Source organism: Rhincodon typus, chromosome 13, assembly GCF_021869965.1.
Source record: "Rhincodon typus isolate 14 chromosome 13, sRhiTyp1.1, whole genome shotgun sequence".
NCBI lineage: Eukaryota > Metazoa > Chordata > Chondrichthyes > Orectolobiformes > Rhincodontidae > Rhincodon > Rhincodon typus.
The window spans coordinates 23,135,414-23,160,192 of record NC_063344.1 but is presented as its reverse complement, the minus strand read 5'-3'; the positions used below and the strand labels follow the sequence as shown (position 1 = coordinate 23,160,192).

General features: G+C 40.0%; 1 protein-coding gene across 1 annotated transcript in view; it reads left to right on the top strand.

The window, feature by feature from the left end:
* Positions 1-745: 745 nt before the first annotated feature.
* Positions 746-24,779, top strand: part of bdh1 (3-hydroxybutyrate dehydrogenase, type 1) — a 35,757-nt gene continuing 11,723 nt past the window's right edge. Inside the window, exons 1-3 of the mRNA XM_020512082.2 lie at positions 746-1,114; positions 12,394-12,504; positions 21,079-21,220. Of these exons, the coding sequence (XP_020367671.2) occupies positions 902-1,114; positions 12,394-12,504; positions 21,079-21,220 (466 nt within the window). The 5' untranslated portion in view covers positions 746-901. The remainder of the gene's footprint in view (positions 1,115-12,393; positions 12,505-21,078; positions 21,221-24,779) is intronic.

The window sequence follows — 24,779 nt, the reverse complement described above, 5'->3', positions numbered from 1 at the left end:
TTTCTGAAGAAGGGTCCAGGCCCGAAACGTCAGCGTTCCTGCTCCTTTGATGCTGCTTGGCCTGCTGTGTTCATCCAGCTCTACACCTTGTTATATCTATAGTCCAATAGATTTGTTTGGAATCACACAAGCTTTCTGAGCCACAGACTAACACCTGGAGGGGGCGCAAAGCTCCAAAAGCTTGTGTTTTCACATAAACCTGTTGAATTATAACCTGAGATAACAAGGTGTAGAGCTGGATGAACACAGCAGGCCAAGCAGTATCAGAGGAGCGGGAAAGCTGACATTTCAGACCTAATTTCTGACTTTGTGGAAAAGTGCTGAGAGCAGGAAAAGGGTCACGGAAACGGGAAGTCTTTCTCTCAAAGAGTAATAAATCCATAACTCTCTTTATACAAACGTCAAAGCTGAGTGATGGACTTCTGTAATTCGAGTTATAAAGGGTTGTGTGTGAATGGATAGAGTTAAGATAGTGGTCAGCCAAGCAGAATAAACCTGAGGGGCTCAATAACCTGTCTTAAAATATGCTGCGGAGATGCCGGTGTTGGAAAGCTTGCGTTTTCAAATAAACCTGTTGGACCATAACCTAGACTCGCGTGATTTTTAACCTTGTCTTAAACTATTAGCCGAGGGATTCATTCATGATGAATGAGCGGAAAGTTTTCCTTCCCCGTGTCAGCACACGTGGTCTGCCACATTCTTGTTGGTGAGATCATAACAGTAACGTTTTCATAACATTTACACACGGAAGTGATCTCATTCTTGGTCCGGATTGAGTGGTTTGTACGGCGGCGTGGGAGGGGAATGGAGCTTGAGCTGCAATAGGGGTTTAGGAGCACTCACAGTGCAGTAGCTGCAGAGCGGAGCACAGGGAGGCGGCGGCGACGACGACGACGACGACATGTCTAAAATCTCCTATGTGCAAAAGACCTTTATGCTCCTGTTTTCATTCCTGTTGACCCTGGGCTTGGGTTTGTGGCTCCCCGAGGTTCTCTGCGCTTTCGTTCAACTGTTTGGTTTGAAGGAGGATATGGTGACTTACAGTATCGTGCTGATGTACCTGGTTTTTGTGTTGTACGTGGCGGTGCCCTCTCTACCGCGGGGCACGGTGAAGGTAAACTCTTTATCATTTGTCCAGTCACGTTCAATATGACTACATGCTGGTGGGTTCTCTGTCCCGGTGCAGGCGCTGTGTTGTTCTGTGTTTTCTGTCAAGGTTAACTGTTAGTTCTTTACGTTTATGATCTTCCTAAAGTGACAATAGGAGGTAACCAGGAGACAACAAGGTGCAGGGCTGGATGAACACAGCAGGCCAAGCAGCATCATAGGAGCAGAGAGGCTTTTAGACATTTCGGGCCTAGACCCTTCATCAGAAAAGGGGGAGGGGAAGGGGGTTTTGAAATAAATAGGGAGAGAGTGGGAGGCGGATAGAAGGGGGATAGAGGAGAGGATAGGTGGAGAGGAAACAAACAGGTCGAAGAGGCGGGGATGGAGCCAGTAAAGGTGAGTGTAGGTAGGGAGTTAGGAAGGGGATAGGTCAGTCCAGGGAGGACGAACATAGGAGGTAACCAATTGAGATGCCTACCACGGGATGAGATAGTAAGAACTGCCGATGCTGGAGTCAGAGATAACACAGTGTGGAGCTGGAGGAACACAGCAGGCCAGGCAGCATCACAAGAGCAGGATAGCTGCCCAAGAACAACTTTTAAGCTTTTCCTTTAAATGGAGAATCAAATTCATTACAACTTCTTGAGTACCCGGCCTCGCTTTGCATTTTATCCACCGCTAAGTCACGTTCTCAAATTTTCTAACTCACTGCTGAATGACATGAAGGCTTTCTTTATCACTGTCACATTTCCTGGAAGTCTATTGATTACATTTCGTGTGAGGGACCAGTTGCAATCTGTGATCCCTTGCCCTACTGTCTCTGTTTATTCTGCCATTCAATGTCAGAAAGATAAATACAAATAGGGAGGACGTTTTTCCCACGTAACCTGCCGCTTTTAAGTGTTACTGCCTCCACCCTTCTCTTCATTTATATTAAAAAGCGGAGTTTCTCATAGTGCCTTTCTCCGATGCTCGTTTAATGATTCTTCTATATAGAAATGTGTTGAAATTATAACGTGGTCACAGGCCATTGAGCCTTATTGTTGTTACTCCTCATACAATCGTGGGATCTGCACTGCTGAGAAAGACCCTTCGGCCCATTGAGTCTGTGCCAGTCAAAAACAAAAAGCACATGACACCAGGTTGTAGTCCAGCAGGTTTATTTCAAAACATAACCTTTTGGAGCCTCACTCCTTCAGGTGTTAGTGAGAGAGGTAGTATCAGACACGGAATTTATAAGTAAAAGATCAAACGGTCACATCACTGATGAGGATGTATTAAACAAACTTAAAGGTGCTGATCTGAGGAAGGGTCACCGGACCCGAAATGTTAACTCTGATTTTTTTCTTCACAGATGCTGCCAGACCTGCTGAGCTTTTCCAGCAACTTCTGTTTTTGTTCCTGATTTACAGCATCCTCAGTTCTTCTGGTTTTTACTAAGATGCTGTTAATCTTTAGTCAGTTAGAAGGTTTTAGTGGATTAATATGTATGTGTAAATCCTCGAATTCCTTTTGAGTCACTGCCCTGAGAGAACTAAAGGTTTTATCAGTGTAAAGAAAAGGTGACATTTTATGTCAGATAATGCATGTTAGGTGTGTGGCCTTGTTTAGAATCTGTTTGTGCTTTGGTTTGGAGTCAGACTGGTTTTGTTTCTGAAGCAGGAATTTATAAAATCGAACATTGACTGACTGTCTATAAACTGTGAGCTTTTTGAATAGAATGGAATGTATCTGCAAATACAAATTCACCCCCTAGGTTCCTGTACATGCGTGTACATGTGCGTGTGGTGTGTCCGTGCGTGTGTGCGTGCCAGCTACTTGCTGATCCAACCAAAAGAACACACCCGTCAACTGAACAGACTAATCAAGACTTTTGATCCAGTCTTTCAGTGTACCCTACGCACTCTCATCCTGCAGACTTCTTGTGTAGGGGACTTCTACTGCCTTCCAAAGATGCACAAAGCCAACACACCTGGACATTTCATTGTATCAGGCAATGGGATCCTGTGAGAGAACCTCTCTGGCTACGTTGAGGGCATCTTGAAACCCATTGTACAGGGAATCTCCAGCTTCTGTCGCAACATCACAGATTTCTTACAGAAACTCAGCATCCACAGACCAGTCAAACCAGGAACATTCCTCGTCACAATGGACGTTGCAGCACTCTACACCAGCATCCCCCAAGACAACAGCATTGCCGCATCAGTCTCAGTACAAAATACCAACAACTGCCAATTTCCAGACACCATCCTACAACTCATCTGCTTCATCCTTGACCACAACATCATCACCTTCGACAACCAGTTCTTCATCCAGACAAATGGAACAGCCATGGGGACGAGATTTGCTCCCCAGTATGCCAACATTTTCATGCACAGGTTCGAACAAGACTGTTTTGCTGCACAGAACCTCTAACCAATGCTATACACCAGATACGTTGACAATATTCTCTTCCTTTGGACTCATGGTGAGGAATCACTGAAATAAGTACATATCGATATCAACAAGTTCCATCCCACCAGAAGATTTACCATGGACTACTCTTTAGAATCAGTTTCATTCTTGGACACACGCATCTCCATCAAGGTTGGACACCTCAATACCTCACTCTATCGCAAGCCTGTGGATAACCTCACAATGCTGCACTTTTCTAGCTTCCACCTGAAACATATTAAAATATCCATCCCCTATGGACAAGCCCTATGCATACAGAGGATCTTTTTGGATGAGTAGGAATGCAATGGACACCTGAAGATGTTGAAGGATGCCCTTGTAGGAACAGCAGAAGATGCTCAACTCATCAATCATCAGTACCGAAGTGCCACAGCGAAAAACCATAATGACATCCTCAGAAGACGGACAGGGGATACGTCTGATAGGGTACTTGTCATCGTCTAGTACTTCCCAGGAGCAGAGAAACTATGCCATGTTCTTCATAGCCTTCAACGTATTATCGATGATGATGAGCACCTCATCAAGATCTTCCCCACGTCTCCACTTCTTGCCTTCAAACAACCATGGGCACACACACACACACACACACACACACAGCCATCTTCCCATGTGTAAGATATGACTCCAGCCAGCAGAGAGTTTTCCTCCGATAGCCATTGATTCCAGTTTTGCTAGAGGTCCTTGATGCCACGCTTGGTTAAATAAAGTTTGATGTCCATTTTCACCTCACCTTTGCAATTTGGTTCCTTTGTCAATATTTGAACCAAGGCTGTAATGAGGTCAGGATCTGAGTGGCCCTAGTGGAACAACCCATAACAATATCGAATATAACGGAGTTAAGATCGCTGTCTGCAAAATGCTTTCCCGCTAACACTGCAATCACATGTCTAGCTTCATTACCTAAAATTGAACTCAGGCCCACCCAATCTATTGGAGGGCACTCTATGTTCTGACTTAAAAGCCTTTCTTGGATGCATTTTAAAAATTCTGCTCTCTCTAAACCATTCACACTGTAACTGCCCCAGGTAATGTTGGGCAAGTTGAGCTGAAAAAAACTAGTACATCCACTTAGTACCCCCGGTCTATCAAATTGGTTATCTCCTTAAAGCATTCTATGAAATTTCTCCGGGGTAATGGCCCCAACTCCTCTCATTAACTCTCTATTTTAATATGTGCTAATTTCATGCTAATTAAGGATTCTAAAATGTCCTGATTGTTATGCCAGCTTTTGTTTTAATTATAATTGTCTCAATTAGCTTTGTCTTCCTTTTCAAAACTAAGTACTACATTGGACTCTCTCAAACTCAATACAGCTCTGAACTGTAATTTCCAAGGCCTCTACAATTTCCCATTCAATTCTTTCAAGTTCCTGGGATATATTCCATTGGATCCTGGCCCCTTACTTTAACTAATTTGTTAAAAAAAATTCTCATATCATCTATCACAATATGATTTATTTAGTTCTCAACTGCTCCAGAATTCACATTTTTGATATTGTTGTCATGCATGTTTTTCCATTTAAAGACCAGTGTAATGTGACATGATTCTGTTTCCAATAGGGTGTATTATCTGAAGTAGAAATGCCTATGTTATTTCCCGTAACATAAGAAACTGGATGTGGATATTGTGATATTAAAGAATCCACACACACATTTATTCAAGTAGCTATGACAGGGAAATATTACATTCACAAGCACAAAAGACTGTGGGCTAACGTTAAGCTAGAAGGTTATAACACAACAGTATGCTTTCATTGCTGTGCCATGCTTCAAGTGATTCTGGCGTAAGATGACATATCAGACCTTTTATAACCTCTGGTTATATGCTTTAATAGAGTAATGATAGTATGACCATGTCTCTCAAACATACTGACTGTGAGACCTAACATAATACAAAAGAATTTATTCTGCCTTTCCCATATTTTTCAATGCCATCATAAGTTGGCAATCTGCTGCTGTCTGGGCTCCTATCTCACTTTGAACAATTCTCTTATTACTGCTGTAGAAAAAACTATTTTTAAATATTGACCTAGTTATCTAGTTGCCCGTAGAAAGTAGTTAGAAGTAGCTGGTTTGCAACACTGGTGGTGGTTTGATATAATTTTGTGCTTGTTAGGTCACTTAAGAGGATAATTAAGTCCCATGACACTATATGGACAAAACAAGGCAAGATAATTGGGTTCTTTCCTCAAAGAACATTTGTGAAATAGTTTGCTTTTTCAATAATCTGACAGCTTTTACCAATACCAGCTTTTTACTTCAAGATTTGTTTCAACTGCTTTCACGTACAGGCAGCTTCTGGGTTGCGAATGGGTTTTGTTCTGGGGGCAAGTCAAAACACAATAAAGAACAATGTGAAGCAGCTGTCTGGAAATATAGGAAATGTTCATGTGTCAGGTCCTTAAAATTACCCCGCTGCAAGTGACTGTGTTCATAAATTGGGGATCCCCTGTACTTAGATGTGAAAGGATATTAAGGGAGAGCATTTATGTGGAAACAGTAAAAACGGGAATGGCATTGCTGTTGCCTTTTGTGGTAGAAATTCATTACAGATCTCAGAGAAATGCTAAGCTAGTAATTATTGATAATGTACAGGTGATAACAGTGAAGGAAGTTGCTGAAATGTAAAAGTAGTGGTTTAACATTTGTGTTTCAAATAAAGAATGCAGAAACATTTCAAACAGGAAGAGACTGTCAATGGTGAGAGAAAATTAGAAATGGCTAAAATCACATGGAAACACATTAGGGAAGTTGCAGAAATGCAAGATAAATACTATCAGGGCTCAGACTGATTTTGGTAGAGTTCTGAAGTCGTCTCCATAGCAATGCTCCCTGAACTCTCTGGATCTGCAGAAAGTTCCAAGTGATTCAATAATTAGTAAAGGGGTTAAGAATGACTGTTAAATTGCAGGTTTTATGATGTGGTATAATTGCACCAGAATTTTAAAATTTAATGATAGATTGCAAAAAATGACAGATAGTCACTGTGGCTTCTGAAATGGCAATTCAAGATTAACTGTCTTACTGGATTTCTTTGAGGATGTTAGACTGGGTGGATGGAATGAGATTGTTGCTGTATATTGAGTTTCAGAAGGAAATTTAACATTGCCAACCATTGCAGAAGATTAGTGCCTGTAGAATGCAGCCTGGATTATAAATTAGCTGGTTGGTTAGTTGTGATCCAGACTGGAGTACCTGTGTGGTGCGTTATCGAGGTTAGTGTTGTGAATGTTAGTCATTTATATTATTTTGTGGATAATTTGGAAGGTGGAATTATGTCCAAAATATTTAACTCACAAGGCATCAAACTGGGCACAGTGGCAAATGATGATTACTAATTTAGAGCCAGCTAAATGTATCTAGAAAAACTGAAGGCACAGATTTTAATTTGTGGTAGGATTGGTGCTTGTAGCAGACTGGTGGGTAATTGGGATAGGTGACAAGTTTGTACGCTGAGGCCAAGAAGATGTTATCTCCTGGATTTCATTTCCAATTGCGGTCTGGAATCCAATTCATGCAAGAATCCAATCTTGCAAATATAAATGAAGTCCATGTGTTACAATCTCACTGAGTCTTCCCGACAAGGTTGCAATTCAACTGTTGAATAAGGGTCTGAAAGAGTTAATGCTGAAGAATGCAATAAGCACTACCCACCATGATGATGGAATGAGAGATTGCAAGGGAATAATCTTGAAGATGTTAAAGGTAGTCACCAGGGCTTTTGAAACAACAATTCACAATTAACCAACATACTGGATTTCTTTGAGGATATTATGGAGTCAGATAGTTGATTTTGAGTTACTGGATTTCAGAAACAAATTTAACACTGCCAACCACTGAAGAAGATTAGTGCCTGGAGAATATATTATGGTTCATTAGCCTGAATTATAAATGGGTTGGTTGCTTGTGATGTACATTTAGAGTAACCTTGTGGTGATTTTGGATTTGTGAGCAGAATGGATCTTGAAGGTGTGAGAGCTAACATTTGGGCTTCACAAAGTCTTTGTTTCTATCATATCAGTGTAACCTGAAACTAGTGGCTAACATGCACTAAACTATATCTTGTGAACTACAATAAACTCTTCTAGTTAGACCAGGAAATGATTTTCCTCTACCATGCTAGACGAAGCAAGCTGCGTAGTTTTCTACACTTAAAAAGGATAGTGACAACACCCTTTCTCTTGATATATTGTAGCGAGCTGGCATGCACTTTCAACATCTCCCTAATGGATTCCATGCCTAGCAGCATGTAGATATGATAAATCAGGCAACAGGAGGTCACCAGTGTTTGGAAATGGTCACTATCATGAGGCTTTTTCATGTTGATAATGGATGGAGGGTGGAGTGGAGATTTAGGGCATTGGTGTAAACTGGAGGTGGCCCAGTGGAACCCAGAGGAATGCTCCTGACCCATTAGAACTGAAAAAAAAAATTATAATCATCTAACCCCATTGAACCTTTTCCAGTCCTGTTGTGAAACTTAAAATCATGGCCTATATTTATGTTACTGAACATCTGTTTACAGGTATGAAATCTTGGAAGGAGAGTGCATTAAAAAAAAGTGAATTACTACAGATGCTGGAAATGTCAGACAAAATAGAAAACTTGGCAGATCTGTCAGCATCTATGAAGAGACAAATACATTTAATATTTCATCAGAACATTAATGCAGACTAAATTGAAACATCTGAACAGTGTTGTAACATCAGAAAGATATCTGGCTCTGACCTCCTGATCTGCTGACAATGTGTGTGCCAGAATGAAGGCATGGACTTGCATTATAAATAAAAGCCCTGTAGGATCTTTGTAGAATCACAATTTGAGCATTTTGTACAGTATTGATCAGAATATTTTAGTCCGAATTTAGAAGGATTTCAACTAATGCAAGCTGGTAGAAGAGCAGCTGCGATAGCGAGATGTTAACAACACTGGCACTTTCAACACTGAAACAGAAGGATTTAAGGTTAAGAATTTTGTCGAATGTTGATTTAGACAAGTTTGGCAAGCATGTTGGCAGTTCAAATGAATGTCAGAATTTCAAATAGTGAATAACAAAGAAAAGGATAATCCATGCACAATGTATTTTGGATAAAAAATGGCTTAAACATGTGGAACAGACTATTCGCGGTGCATAAATAAAACAAAGCACTGTGGATGTTGGAAATCTGAAACAAAAAGAAAATGTAGAATTAATGCTTTGAGTCCGGTGACACTTCTTCAGAGTTCTGTTTTCTCCCCACAGATGCTGCCAGACCTGTTGAGTTTCTCTGGTAATTTCTGTTTCAGTATTAGTAGTTGTTTTGTTTCTTATTTGATATTTAAAGCACTATAATAATTTGCTTTGGATTTGGCCTATACTTTTGTTTCTCCTTTCAAAATTTCAAAGATGAAGGAACAAGAAAATTGAAAAAGTCCAAAATAGCACATGGTAAGTTCCTGGTAGTGGATGGGACTACCAGCCAAATGTTGGTACAAAGTAATTTCAGTGTAAAACCACTTAGTCTTGTACATCAGGTTTGAAGGCCCAAATTGACTTCCAAGTGAAATAAGTTGATATATCCTCGTTTGGGAATTCTGCTTTCATTTACATGTTGTGTCTGCATTCTGGATTCAAGGAATACAGTCTGTAACTGTAGGGCCAAAGCAAAATGAAAGAACTGCAGTAGCAGCAGAGTTGCAGTGTGATTGCACCCAGGAATTGCATCAAGGTAACCTGGTCAGAGGAGATGAACAGGTTAGATTAGTTGTTTCCAAACTTTTCCCCATCGTACTTTTGAGGCTTAAATTGCATGAGCCCTTTGTGAGAGATGTGGGCGTTGGGGGACAGGACCTGTAAGAGCAGAGCAGAGTAGCAGAGCTATGTGGTGGTCATTGGTTCCTCTGAACTCATGACCAAAACATTTCAGCTCGTCATCACACTTTGGGAAGCCCTGGATTAGATAACATGTCTACAAGTTGCTACTATGGACTGAATCGTACGTTTTTTGGCAAAGTGCAAGTTGTGTTGAGTGTTTCTGGAGGGATTCTTGTTGTCAGGCCCGATGAGATCTCCTGCCACACCTTACCAAACACCCTCTTCAACTACTTGCTCTGCTCCTCATGTTTAATTCCTGCCCCAACAACATGCCGTGCCTGGAACAACTCGCCACCCACTGGATATCTGCCGAAAGCCTGGCAACCCTTGTGCCCATGTGATCTTTAAAAGCCTGTCCTGCACCTGGACAAGCATTGTTGGTCCAGAGCTGCCCTGACAATTGCCCTAGACGTGACAGAGTTCCACTTTGCGGCCATGGACCTGGGTGTCCAGCTGGATGGGGTGATGTAGATGTGGGATTACCTCTTCCCCTAGGACTATGAGTGGTGGCCACAGCAGCAGACCCTGGCAGCATGGTCCGTGGTGCTTTTGTAGAGTCATAGGGTTATAGAGCATAGAAACTGTCTCATCCCAAGGAGGAATGCCCAGCACTGTAGACAGTCAATGGCCTTCTTCACTCTTCCAGAGCAAGTGCCACTATCTTTTCTCCAATACCTCATACTAAAGCTACCTTTGCTACTGTACCCACCTTCCACCAAAGCTCATGCTCTACCCGTCTCAGTAATACCCACAACATCTTTCCCACTTGCTGTCTCCTAAACCAACCCCCAACACCACAAATCCTTCATGCCCTCTGTGCCGCCTATTCACTCACTTGTGTAACCCCATTCCTACCTGCAACAATGTTCCAAAGTAATATTTGTTTTCCCACTTCCATCTGCCTTGTTTCTTATATTATTCATTCAAGGGATGTGAGCGTTACTGGCCAGGCAGCATTTATTGTCCATCCCTAATTGCCCAGAGGACAGTTAAGAGTCAAACACATTGCTGTGGGTCTGAAGGCCAGATCAGGTAAGGATGGCAATTTCCTTCCCTAAAGGACATTAGTGAATGAGATGGGTTTTTCTGACAATTGACAATGGTTTCATGGTCATCATTAGACTCTTCATTCCTGATTGTTAACACGTACCTCTGTCTCATACCAAGAGGAAAATGGCCCACAAAAGGGCAGATGGAGTGAGGACAGGTGGTTAGCTGCCTGGCATTTGGCTCCTCACCCCTTTACAAGGTGAGGATCTTGATTCCGATTGCCCAGAGTAGCTGACTGACTGTGTGCAAGCCCCTGGTCTGGTATCAGAGGCTGCCCTTGACTGTGCTGAGAGCCCTTGAATGAAGGCTATCTGCCTTGACTTGACTGGCCACTGCTGATAACTCTGACAAACTTCCTGCCTTTATATCTATTCTGAATGACAAGGTAAGACGAAATAATATGAGGCCGGTAGCTCTGGTTGATGGGACAAAGTGCAAAAAAAGGCAATGCAAGGCAGGGACGCTGCGAGCATCCAGATAGGTTCAGAGGGAGTGAATGCTATGAGAGCAAACAAAGAGCCAGGAGTTGCAGCTTGATGTAGTCCACGAACTGGGTGCATGTCCCTGAGTGCACAGTGTTTTGCAGCAGTGTGACATTGATGGTTTCCGGTGCAGCATGGAGATGCAGAAATGTGCTGTCAGGGAATCAGAGGTGCGCCATGAGGGTTCTTGGAAGCTGGCTCATGTCAGGTGCCAATGTCAGTGATGGTGGTAGGTATGCGGGCAGTGTCCATGGATTGAGCCCTGTGATGTTTGTGCATGGGGTACCACATGGAGGTCTTTTGAAGCAAGTGGTGAGCTGAAGTCACTAAAGCTGAGCTGAAGACCCACTCTGATTTCCATGTCGAGCATTTTCAATCTCTCGTTTGTTTGGTGAATTTTGTAAGATGGGAAGCTGAATATTAATGAGGAACGTTGTGCTGTTAATATGGCACAAAAAGCTGTAATTTCCCTTAACTTGCCTTGCTGCTCAGCAAAAGCTTAAAGGATGGAATAAGATGCTTCTGACTTCAAGATTAGCCTCACCAGACTTCTTGTTCAATTCTGGCACAAATCTCTAACTCCAGATTGCTCAGACCCCCACAAGATTCCTCCCTATGTTGTCGTATGCTTTTGAAACAAAATTCTTGATGCAAATGAGAAAAACTAGGGTTTGTAGCATCAATACTAATTAGTCCCCTTAATGTAGGTTAAACCCACTCTGACCTTAATCACTCAACCATGTAACAAAATATATTTAATCTTTATGTTTTAGTGCCCTCAAATAATTTTTGCATTGTGCACAAAACTGATGTTGCTTCTAATACTTCTGCTGTCTTTTTGTCAAAAAATATATGGCCAGTCTGATTTGTTGCAGCAGCTTTTAATGAAATTGTTGTTTAACACTGCAATCTTAATGTAATTTTCCAAAATAGAAAATTGTATATACCACAACAAACTTGAAGGTTGTAATTAGTATCAGCAGTATTTTAAATATCTTAGGACTTCTTACTATAGGTTTGTGGTGTTCATGCAGAAAATAATTTATTGAGCAGCAAGTACTGAATTTGCAGGGTCTCTTGCAGGATTTTTCTGAATTAAGTCACTTCCTGTAATTATTTTAGGATTATTTCAGTTATAGCTTTAACAGGACTTGCACAAGAGGACTGATCCCCTAATTTGATAAGTAACATAGCTGAGTAACGAGCCTAATGCTTTGATAATCATGATCAAAATGTTAATTCTAGTGCCATTTGCTAATATTCATCCAGCAAATGTCACGAATTTAATTGTATAACAGTAGTTTGCTACATTGAAATTCCTTGGTACATAAGAGCATTTATTCTTCATAGTGATATTTCATAGCTAATTTTGCTGGAGTGTTAGATGTGTTCTTAAATTCATGTAAGATTAACACATATGTATGTTATTGGTGATCCTTGTTCCTAGGTTAAGGACAAAGCAGTCTTGATCACAGGATGCGATAAAGGAATTGGGTTTGCTTTGGCAAAGCATCTACACACCAAAGGCTTTACCGTCTTTGCTGGTTGCCTCTTAAAGGTAAGTCTGTAACATGTTCTATTTGTCTGCTAGGTCTTTGGAGTGAAGAAATTCAAAATGCCTTGTTTTCTACTTTTTGCCAGTTATATTATTGATGACAAAAATTATGGGAGACTTAAATCCAGTAACAACTCTGTTGGTTTGGATGTGATTCAGAAAGTTTGGGTTGGGAAGCAGAAATTTCTGGAAATTCTCAGCAGTTTTGGGAACATCTGAAGAGAAACAGAATTAATGTTTAAGGTCCTTGACCTTTATTTGGAAAGTTTGAGTGTTTGGTTAGCACTTGGTGATGACACTTAAAATGGAACTCCAGGTTGCATTTTATGTTTATCAATAAACATAACTTGGCAAAACCGACATACTAGAAGCCTTTTATGTAACTTTGGATTTAACTTTAATTTACCCTCTAGTTCCAGAGGTGAAGAGACTGTATTCTAACCTATTTTCACACTCAATTTCTTCCCGAGATTTTTTTGTTTCTTTAAGCAGGTATGGTGCAAGGGTTACAATACTGTCATCAGCATACATAGGTAAATTGACCCAATGTCTAACTTTTTCCAATTTCCAACCTACATACAAATGAAGCAAAGAGCAGACCCATAACATTCGTGTCAAAAGTACTGTGAAGGTAAAATGCAGATATCTTGATTTCCACTAATTTATATTCTTCTCAACTCTGCAATCAAAAATACACCAATATAACAACTGTACTATATCAAAGTTTCAGAGCATCCCAGAACCCTTACCAGTTGAAAATCAGAAGAATGCAAGTCTGATATGAGTGTTTAAGTGCATAATTTCTGAAACATTCTTGCCTGTTTTTATCGGACTGGACTTACATTTTAAATCTCCCTACTTCTTTTATGCGTACATAGAATTGCTTACTGTTGTTTCATCCAGCTCTCTTTGAACTCGGTTAAACTTTGGCATTTGCCACCTAAACTTGAGTAAGAACAACAGATTCTGTTCCTGTCTGACTGTAGTACATCCCAGTTCGTGCTGAGCCATGCTTGTGATTCATCTCCTAGCATTGAATTCACTCTTTTCATTCTTCCATCACTGCACTTCAACTACATAGAGTTTCGATGACGTGTTTCATAATCTGTTTAGCCTCTAGACAGTCAAACATTTAAGATGCATAATGAAATCATTATTGTTTTCCATTCCTCTTCCTTTTGAAAACATAATAAATAATGGAGTGCTTTGCAGTTCAAGCTAATAAAGAACACTGCCATCCACTGCGTACCTAGAAAACAAAATGTCAGTATTTCAGCCATCTTATCGGAGTTGAAAAGCTGCATGTATCTCTTCTAGAGGGCAAAGTGAAGAGGAGCAGAAAAAAGGGTCAACTTGGATGTAGTTGGATGACAGATATCATGAAGTTGTTGCAGATGAGCTATAATGGCTGTGTGAGGATGGTGCAAGACAGATAAGCATGGCATACCATGTCAGCTGATTTCCCGGCAGGACAGTGGCAGATTGCATTCAACGCTGTCAAGACCGTACCAATGTGTACATAGAACATAGAACATAGAACATTACAGCTCAGTACAGGCCCTTCGGCCCTCGATGTTGCGCTGACCTGTGAAACCAATCTGAAGCCCATCTAACCTAAACTATTCCATTATCATCCATATGTTTATCCAATGACCATTTAAATACCCTTAAAATTGGCGAGTCTACTACTTTTGCAGGCAGGGCATTCCACGCCCTTACTACTCTCTGAGTAAAGAACCTACCTCTGACATCCGTCCTATATCTATCACCCCTCAACTTAAAGCTATGGCACATAGTAGCAAAGTGATTATGTTAACAGACTAATCATCCAAAGACCTGGGCTAATGATCTGGGGACATGAGTTCAAATCTCACCATAGGAGCCCGAAAAATTAAATTCAGTTAATTGAAAATAAAGTCTGAAATTAAAATGTTAGAAAGAGTTTTGATAACCATGAAATTACTGAACTTTACATAAGAACATAAGAACTAGAAGCAGGAATAGGCCGTCTGGCCCTTCGAGCCTGCTGCGCCATTCAATAAGATCACGGCTGATCCTTTTGTGGACTCAGATCCACTTACCTGTGTTCTCACCGTATCCCTTAATTCCTTTATTGTTCAAAAAAAAATCTACCTTTTTTTTAAAAACATTTACTGAAGTAGCGTCAACTACTTCACTGGGCAAGGAATTCCATAGATTAACAACCTTCTGGGTGAAGAAATTCCTTCTCAGTTCAGTCCTAAATCTGCTCCCTCTAATCTTGAGGCTATGCCCTCTTGTCCTAGCTTCACCTGCCAGTGGAAACATCCTTTCTACTTCTATCTTATCTATTCCCTTCATAATTTTATATGTTTCTATAAGATCCTTTCATTGAAAACCAACTGGTTCACTAAAGCAAATAAATCTGCTGTCCCTAACCAGTCTGGTCTTAATACACCTCCAAATGGTCTAGCCAGCCAAGCTGTTACAAAACTCCGTGATGGTATTTAGGGATGGCCTATAATTGCTAGCTTTGATGCTGACATCGTGTCAACAAATAAAAATAAAATGTGCACTGTAATTGTGATATGAATTAAACGCTAAATGTTAAAATGGTGAAAGAAAATTAAATTTTGCAAAGCTTTAGATCACTTATCAAACTTTATGGTTCAAATGATTAAAATATTGAATGTGCATTCTTATTATTGCCATTAAAGACAAAATCGTAGCACATTTTTCATGTCATTTGTGTGCTATTTGTCTGTAGAAAGAAAAAACATTCATTATGCTTCTCGAAGCAGATCTGTTCAATTATCCATTCTGTCTAGTTAACATATCCAATGATTGCTGGACAGATAAGGGAAAAGTCCCTATGAGGAATACGATGGCTTATTTCATGGCATATTACTTATGAGCCATGTTTTGTATTGCATGCACGGTACTCAATGTTACTCACACCTTACTTGGACTAATTTGTATACTTTCCTGTGAAGTCAATGGAGAATATAGTCAGGCTGCATGTAAAGTATGTGCTCAATCTGATTATGATAATTTGCAGTCGCTGGCGGGGAGTTTTAAAATGATTTGCAGTTAATGAGAAAGGCCTGCTCTTTTTATTAAAACCATAAATGACACTTTTTTAATTGAAAAAAACAGCCCTTCTACACATCTGGATTATTCATCATTTAGAAACTTAGCAATAAATCTCCTCACATGCCCAGACTACTAACTTCTTAACTTTAGTTGAATTTAACATTGTTTTGAACATTTTATCTGACACAGATTTGCTGCAGCGAGTGATGTCAAGTTTCCTTATATTATTCAGAAGTTTTCAGTTTACATTGTAAACACTAAGCTTATGCACCATAATCGATCTATAATATTTTCTATTTCTGATCTGATGAAAGGTCATCAACCAGAAGCGTTAATTCTGTTTCAATGGACTTTGTCAGAACTGCTGTTTATTTTCAGCATTTTCTGTTTCCATCTCCTATTTTTGACCCCAATGTCATAAATCTACATACAGGCTCTTCTCCATGCATCTTTATCTGTGTTTTTTCATGCTTGTAAAATACAAACTAATGTTTCATTGATTTGTTCACAGTAATTTGAAGGACTTAGAATTTTAAAAAGGGGAATTTAATACATTGTTATCAAATACATCCATACATTGCTGGCAATGGAATTTACTGCTTTGCATGCAGAACTTGTTTCCTGTTTCTTGTCTTAGGCAAGTATCCATAAACTTGAACTTTGGGTGATTTATTAATAAAAAAGACAGCACTGGGAATGAACATAGGAACAAGGGAATGCTGAGATTTAAAAAAAGATTCCGTTTATTTCACTTTCTACGAACTCGATAGTTTATGTTATAACAAAATGGAGTTGTCGGCTAATCAAAGTGATCAATCTGTATTAATTAGGTATAAGCATGACATGAGGAAAGCATCAGTGGTAAAGAGCTTTGGGAACCATAGGTCCAAAGTCACCTTTTCCCTCCCAACATTCAACACTTGTCACATTAAATTCCTCAAACCCTCATTCTCAAAATGTAATTTGCTGCAGCTTGTAGTAATATTATTTTTATTAGTTATTTACACAAGGACAGCAATGGGAATGTAGTAACACTATAGTGCTGAGAGTGCAAAGTTATTTTTAAAACACTAACATGGAATAATGAAATTTGTAGGGAAGGAATGGCTATTTAATGTAATTATTTATTATTGCTCATGTATTTATTTTGCGATTTACACAGTAAAATGAATTTAATGGAGATTTGACAGAGGTGTTCAAAATCGTGAGGTGTATCTGCTCAGAGTGGTTATGGAGCAATATTTCTGATGGGTGGAAGGATAAAGAACCAGAGGACACTGATTTAAACTGATTGGCAAAAGAAGCAAGTGTCATGGGGAAAAACATTTTTATGCAATGCATGATTGGGATCTGGAGATTGCAGTGGAAATGTATTCAACTGTGGCTTTCAAAAGACAATCGAATCATTACCTGATTAAGGGAAAACTATTAGGACTGTGCAGAAAAACCAGAGGTGTGACACTGGTTGAATTGGTCTTGTAGAGAGCCAGCATGGATATGATGAGTCATATATTCTCCTTCTGTGCTGTAACCAAGCTATAATTCTTTAGTCAGAATTTTTTTCCTTCCAGAAGGTGGCAGGAAAATTGATAAGAAGGGGCGATAATTGAACAAGTTGGCCCTGTGGACATAAACATGCTCCCTTCCCACCAACCTCACCAATGAAGTTCTGGGTGAGAAGGTTAGTTGGGGACTTTTCAACTCATCGGCAATTAAGATCCTTAAATAATCAATTAATGACCACTTAAAGGCCTCAACTTGTGATTGGACTGCCTTCCTGTCAAATGAGGAAAGTGACTGTTTGGGGCGATCTGTATGTCGGGTTTCAGGGGAGCCCCAATTTGTCTGAATCGGGGACAATCAGAGGCATGAATTTGGGGTGTGGGGAATGGGTGCAGAAATGCAGGAAGGTGGCCTCTGAAAGCCACACCCCTTAGCTTGCCTCTAAACCTCTGGTCTTCCTCTGGCCCTTTCTCTCTGGAAGAATCCAGCGCAAACCTTCTTGACTGGTTTTTAGGACCCAGAGGCTGCTGGTTACTGATTGGCTAGCAGCTTCTGGTGAGGCCAGATGCCACTGGCCAGGCTTACGAAGAAGCTCAGATAACAAAGTGTAGAGCTGGATGAACACAGCAGGCCAAGCAGCATGAGAGGAGCAGGAAGGATGACGTTTTGGGCCTAGACCTGTTCATCCAGCTCTACACCTTGTTATCTCAGATTCTCCAGCATCCGCAGTTCCTACTATCTCTTATGAAGAAGCTCATTGGCTAGTTCTTAACAATCTGATTGGCTTGTGATCTGGCAAACAATATGGGGTGGGCAGGGCAGTGAAGTGACACTGACACTGAATATGCCTGTCTGCATGCTGGAACTGCAAAATGGAAAATCAAACCTATAATTCTATTCTAAAGATATATCTCAGACAAAGGAAATTTTGGTTTTGTGAAAGAAGAATAGGAGGTGACTGCATGGAGACATGGAAAGTTATTTATTTCCAAAAATGGCCTGGGAGAAGCAGAGAATGAATGATTTATTTTCCAGAACTGGGAGACTGTAAAAAATGAATAGGGCTTAAAGGCTTTCAGTGAATACTGTACAGGAGAAATGTAATTTTGGCACCATTGCAGGACGTGATTATTACAGACGTGACCTGTGCTTTGTCACCTTACTCTGTTGAAACATTTGTTGGAAAGTGTTGCAGAATGACTGAAATGTTACCCAAGTTGTTAGACTGCTCCTCAAGAGCCAAACAAAAACTAAAGGACACAGATTAAAAATAACAGGGACTGCCCATTCAAGACTGCAATAAGGAGAATTCTTTAAGAGGAGGTTAGTAATTGAACATGTTCAATGTTAAGTGAGTTAGATTTTTGTTCAATGAGGCAGGCAAGGTTTATGCAGGACGAATAGGAAAGTGGATTGAGACCACAGTCAGGTTAGTCATGATTCAATGTAGGTGTCAAATGGTATCCTTCTTTTCTTAATTCTTGTGTTCACTTGTAGCAAACTAAACTAAAAAAAATTGCAGTCAACAGCAAATATATGGTGCTTGCTATTTATATTGACAGCTGTGCAGAGGGGATTGTGGGATTTTGAATGGAGATTCTGTTTTTCACCATTTGCTCCACTGAAACAGTGCTCTTCAACCAATGCAATTGAGGAATCCTTACCGAAGCATAGAAGTGTAAACGAGACCATGGTGCAGAGAAAGCAAAATAAATCAGGAGAACAAAAGAAAAAGAAAATACATACAGAAAAGTAATAAAAAAATGAATAGCTCCAACACAGATAATGCTTTGATTCCATTTGGAATGGAGGGTTGTGACTAGTCGTGTTCCGAAGGGATCAGTGTGGGGTCCTCTGCTATTCATGGTCTACATAAATGATTTGGAGGAAAATGTAGCTGGTCTAATTAGTACGTTTGCGGATGATACAAAGATTGGTGGAGTTGCGGATAATGAGGAGGATTGTCAGAGGATAGAGCAGGATGTAGATCATTTGGAGGCATGGGCAGAAAAATGGCAGATGGAGTTTAATCCAGACAAATGTGAGGTGATACATTTTGGAAGGTCAAGTACAGGTGGAAATTATACAGTAAATGGCAGAACCCTGAGGAGTATTGATATGCAGAGAGATCTGAGTATTGATATGCAGGTCCACAGATCACAGAAGGTGGGCTGCACTGGTAGATAGGGTAGCAGAAAAGGCTTATGGCATGCTTGCCTTCATTGGAAGGAGCACTGAGTATAAGGATAGACAAGTTATGCTGCAGCTTCATAGAGCTTTAGTTAGGCCACACTTGGAATATTGTGTACAGTCCTGGTCACCACACTACCAGAAGGATGTGGATGCTTTGGAGAGGGTACAGAAAAGGTTTATCAGGATGTTGTCTGGTATGGGGGATTTTAGCTGTGCAGAAAGGTTGGATAGACTTGGTTTGTTTTCACTGAAACGCAGGAGAATGAGGGCGACCTGATAGAAGTTTATAAGATTGTGAATGGCATGAATAGAGTGGAAAGTGCAAGGCTTTTTCCCAGGGTGGAGGGGTCAATTACTAGGGCACACAGGGTCAAAGTGCGAGGGGGATGTGCGATGCAGATTTTTCACACAAAGGGTGGTGAGTGTCTGGAACACATTGCCAGAGGAGGTAGTGGAAGCAGGCACAATAGCAGCATTCAAAAAGAACTTGGACAAATACATGAATAGGAAGGGAGTAGAGGGATATGGACCCTGTAAGCGAAGTAACATTTTGTATGGAAGGGCAAAATGTGTCAGCATAGCTTGTAGGGCTGAAGGGCCTGTTCCTGTGCTGTATTGTTGTTTGTTCTTTATACATTTGTAAAACTAAATTTTCAGGGTCAGAAAGGTTTTTTTTGACAATGATTGTTGTTGAATGTTAAATATTCATGACATTGCCACTCCATCCACCACCTGAAAAGAACGTCCAGTCTGTCCTCCAGCAGTGTACTTAATCTGCATCGTGCAGCATCTGTAATGGATATACTGCAGCTAGTGACTAGTGATCTTTGATAGTACCTTCTGAACTGTGACCTCTATTATTTAGAAGGAGACCAGTCACATGGGATCAGTCACACTGCAAGTTAACTTCCACCTTACAGTGGTTCAAGAAAGTGGTTTACCACCTCAGAGATACAATAACAGCTGACCTTACCTGTTATATCACCATCTTATGAAAAAGTTTAAAAACAAGATACCTGCTTTAAGTTTTGTCAGCCATGTTGAATGGGTAACTATTAGATAAGTACAACAATATCAAGCCTGATGTGAATTTCAACATGAAGTCTTAACAATTCAGTCTGTGAAGGACCAGGTTAACTCCGAGGCAACAATCTCTGGATTACTGCATTTTAATGAATATGCCCAAAGATGCTAACAAATTTACCGCATAAGCTTCATTCTCAATGCTTAATATGGGCTCATATTTTACGGATAAGCTATGATGCTTTTAATAAGTATCTACGTTTTTCTAAATTTATACTTCATTTTGGAATTTCTTGCCAAATTTCCTACTTCTTCTTTGGATATTTTCGTAGAAGCAGACTCCCGTTGGCTATTTTCATGGCTCTTTCCCCTTTGGTACCTTGTTCAAGTGACCATTCTTTAGTCATGAGCTTAGACAATGAGCTTTAGCAGACTATTAGATTGTGAATCTGGTTAGCAAAGTCCATTCATCTCAATCAACATTCACACTCATGTACCTTTTAGTGGGGTCAATGACTGAGCAGCATATACCTTGCGAAATCCAGCTGAACGTTCTGTTCTCCAACTTCAGTAGATTTGGGACTGTGGGGATCAGTGGTTGAATTCCACTGCAATATGGACAAGGTTAGCTAATTGAGCACAGATTCAGGGTTGAACATTGGATCTTTCTGCTCTATTGTTTATTGTGACACCTCTGAGTGTATTTACCCCTGAACCAAGAAGAAAACTTGTCTTTGTTTCATTTAGCAGTTGAAAAATTGCAGTAATTGTATTTTTCTTTGGAAGGATAAGAATGGAGAAGGTGCTCAAACACTTGAGAAGATGAAATGTGAACGTATGAAAGTTCTTCAAATGAACGTATGCACAGATGAGGAGGTGCGACAGGCCATGGATTTTGTAAAGAGCCAGTTGAAGGAACCTGAGAAGGGTATGATGTGGGTTCCATTTCAAATTGAATCTGGTCATATCAATAGGATAATTTAACAAAATATGTTGCAAGTCCACTCTCTCTGAGAAGTAAGTTTTAATGTTGGTCAGTAGATGAGGTAGTGATGTGGTCTAAAAACCAAAAGAACTGCAGATGCTGTAAATCAGGAACAAAAACAAAGTTGCTTGCAAAGCTCAGCAGGTCTGGCAGCATTTGTGAAGGAAAAGACAAAGTTAACGTTTCGGGTCCGCTGACCCTTCCTCAGTGATGTGGTCTAATTGAGCTTGGATTTGTTGTAGTGATGAAGAGGAGGGGGCGGTCATTTTCTTTATGGTTTTATCCTCCCTTTGATTTAATTTGGTCTAAAACATAACTATATCTGAAATTGGTCCTTTTTAAAGACACTTGGTTCTATTGCAAGGCCATTTTATGGTTTTTCTTCTTCCATTACCAGAACATCATGTTTCTGATGACAACTGGATAGACTATTCATGAGGTTTTACAGTGCAGCAGAAGAAAATCTTACCAGTGGCCTGATAGTGCAGAACGTCGTCAGAGTGAATTGCACATCTAATCTGTTTCTGTGGAACTTTGATGTCAGCAGTTACTTTCTGATCATTATCAGTTACATCAAACACACTGACACTCTACAAAAAACAGGATCCTAAGTAACAGTCCTCTAATAGTCTGAAGTATCTCTGTGGTACGAGTGTGACATTTCTATTTTCGATTGTAGCAGTTTTCTTCCCCTGTCTGAGTGAAGAAGCCAGTTTATGCCAAAGTTGTTAATGGTTTTATGTTGTGGATTCACACAGACTTAGAATCACTTCAAATATAAAATTCAATTTGAATATAATTTTTGCAGCCAATGGCAAGAGGAGATGTTTCTCTCATCTTCCTGGATTCAAGGGCTTCCAAGGGCTATATTGCAACATTGTAATGCTAAATAATTCAAACACAGGGTATGTTCATTTTTGAATGAAAGGTACAGGTTGTTGGAGGAAGACACCGTGGATTTAAAGCTTTCTTCATCCATGTTATTTGTAAATTTAGATTTAGATTTAGGTTTAGTGGTTACACTTTTTCTACATGTCCAAGATATTTCTTAAAACAATTATGAATATTTTACTTGACTGTTAAAATAGATTGATCCCATTTATTTGATATTAAAGAAAGGTTAACATGGTATAAACAAATTTTTTTGTTAAATCACAGCAGAGAGTTTAGAACTTAGCATGCATGACTGGTAACGAAACTCCATGATTAATGTATCCATGCATGACGATACAACTGCAGCAGCAAACTGAGGGACTGTCATTTCCGTTGTTGATGTACAGAATGTGGCTGCTATTAGTTTAACGGTTGAAAATTGGGAACTGCCAGTGGAGTTTTAGTACAATCTATGTCCTTCACCAGAAACTAATGTGAAAAATGATTAAGAATTCTAATGATGCTGTTGGTCGTAAAGTTAGAAGAGAGATTGCAATGAGTAGCAATTTGCAGAGAATATTTAGTAGAGCAGAAAGGAGTATGATATGAGTCAACAACATGTAGAAGAAAAACTTGTTAAATTGTACATTATTCAATAGATTTCTATAATGATATAAATGAAGCTATGAAACAGAAGCATGCCTTGTAATTGGAACAGAAGGTGTCTATTGCAGCTAAGTTTCCAGTTTTCCAAGAAAAATAAGGCAAGTTCCCATCTGAATGATCTAAACATCAGGAGATTGCTTGTTGAACACTCAGTTTCTGGTTGCTGTTGAATGTGGGGATATGGGAACCGAGGGTGTACTCTTTCATGGGCATAGCAATCCACAATCATGCGGAATGCAGTCTTCTGTACAACCATCCCTTTCAAATCATCTTGCATACTGGTGTGTCTGTGTGAATGAACCAGATTACTTCTATCAAGGACATAGATGATACTGAGGGAGTGGAAGTCCCCCTAATTCTAGCTATAGAGGAGAATGGCAGGAATGGCGTTGTTGATAATTTGGTGAGATGGAACAGCTGGCAAGGGCAAGTAGCCAATGCTGTTGCTATTTAAGAGAAATTTTGAGGCAATTTGTTGGAACTGATTAAAATCTATACAGTTTGAAGAGTCAATAATCAGGGGATATAGTTTAAGGTGATTAGCAAAAGCACTGGAGGCAGCATGAGGAAAAGTTTTTTGCTGCTGTGAGTGTTTAGGACATTGCTTCTACTATCTACATAGCCATATAATCAAAGTAATAGCAGTTTTCAAAAGAGAAACGGATAAATGTTTTAAAAAGAAAAGAAAATTATAGTGATAGTTGGAAAGAGTCACTAAATGGCTTAAACTTGATTATTCTTCAAATTTCTTTTCTATCCATTCGTGGGACATGGATGTTGCTAGCTGAGCCAGCATTTCTTGCCCATCCCTAGTTGCCCTTGAGAAGGTGGTGGTGAGCTGCCTTCTTGAACCGTTGCAGTCCTCCTGCTGTGGGTTGGCCCACAATGCTATTAGGGAGGGAATTCCAGGATTTTGACCCAGTGACAATGAAAGAACAGAGATATATTTCCACGTCAGAATGGTGAGTGGGTTGGAGGGGAACTTGAAGGTGGTCATGTTCCCATATGTCTGCTACCTTATGGGCCAACACAGTCCAGATGGCCAAATAGCTTCTCTGCTGTATTTTTTTATAACTCTCATTCCACCTGCAATGCACTGAATTGTTGTAACTAATAGTTTTGGATCTCTTACAAATGGTGCTGCCCATCGTATGACAACATTTCCAGCCATGCTTTTAAGTGGATAGCTGTGTATTTGGTTACTTTGACTTGGTCCAGCATGTGTTGCTTTTATTTATTTGAGTTGCAGATCTTGATGTACCCAATCTAGAGATAACTTCAGCGTCCCGCCTCAACCTCACTCTGCACGATATATTCATACAGAAGATAAAGTGTCAGTGAGCTATCTACAAAACTTATGACTTCAGCTGTTAAGTATTGGTTATCTGCTGCTGAAAGCCACATTCTTTCCTTTGTCTGGGAGAGGGCTGGCCAGGGTTCAGGAGAGAGGCAGATGGAGCAGGTTAACAGTGGACAGGATTTCAGGTGCAAACTCATCAGCTGGTAGGCACTCACCAATGACATTGACAGTGCGAGGAAACATGCATGTGATGATGGATCTAGTCAGAGGCAAAATGAACCTGGCATTTCTGGCCAATCAGGTGTTAGAGGAAATTCAAAACATTTCTGTGGAAACAATACATCAGTGAGCTATTAATATTGACTCATTTAACTGCAAATTGTAACAATTTGGGATATAGTGTGTGAGTAATTTGAAACTTGGCTTTTGGTGAGTGTAGCATGTTTGTGCGGGATTTTAGACTCCTGGATGCCAATGATCTTTATCACTATGATTTGTGCTCATGTCTGAATTTGTTGCAGAGTTCTTAATTGAGATTGGTTTCTATTAGTGGTTAAGCACTATTGTTGTGTCTCAAACAACTACCAGGATGGTATGAAGCAAATGAAATGGACTTTGGTATTTTCTTATCTTGCAATTTCCGTAATCTCTTTAAAGAAACTG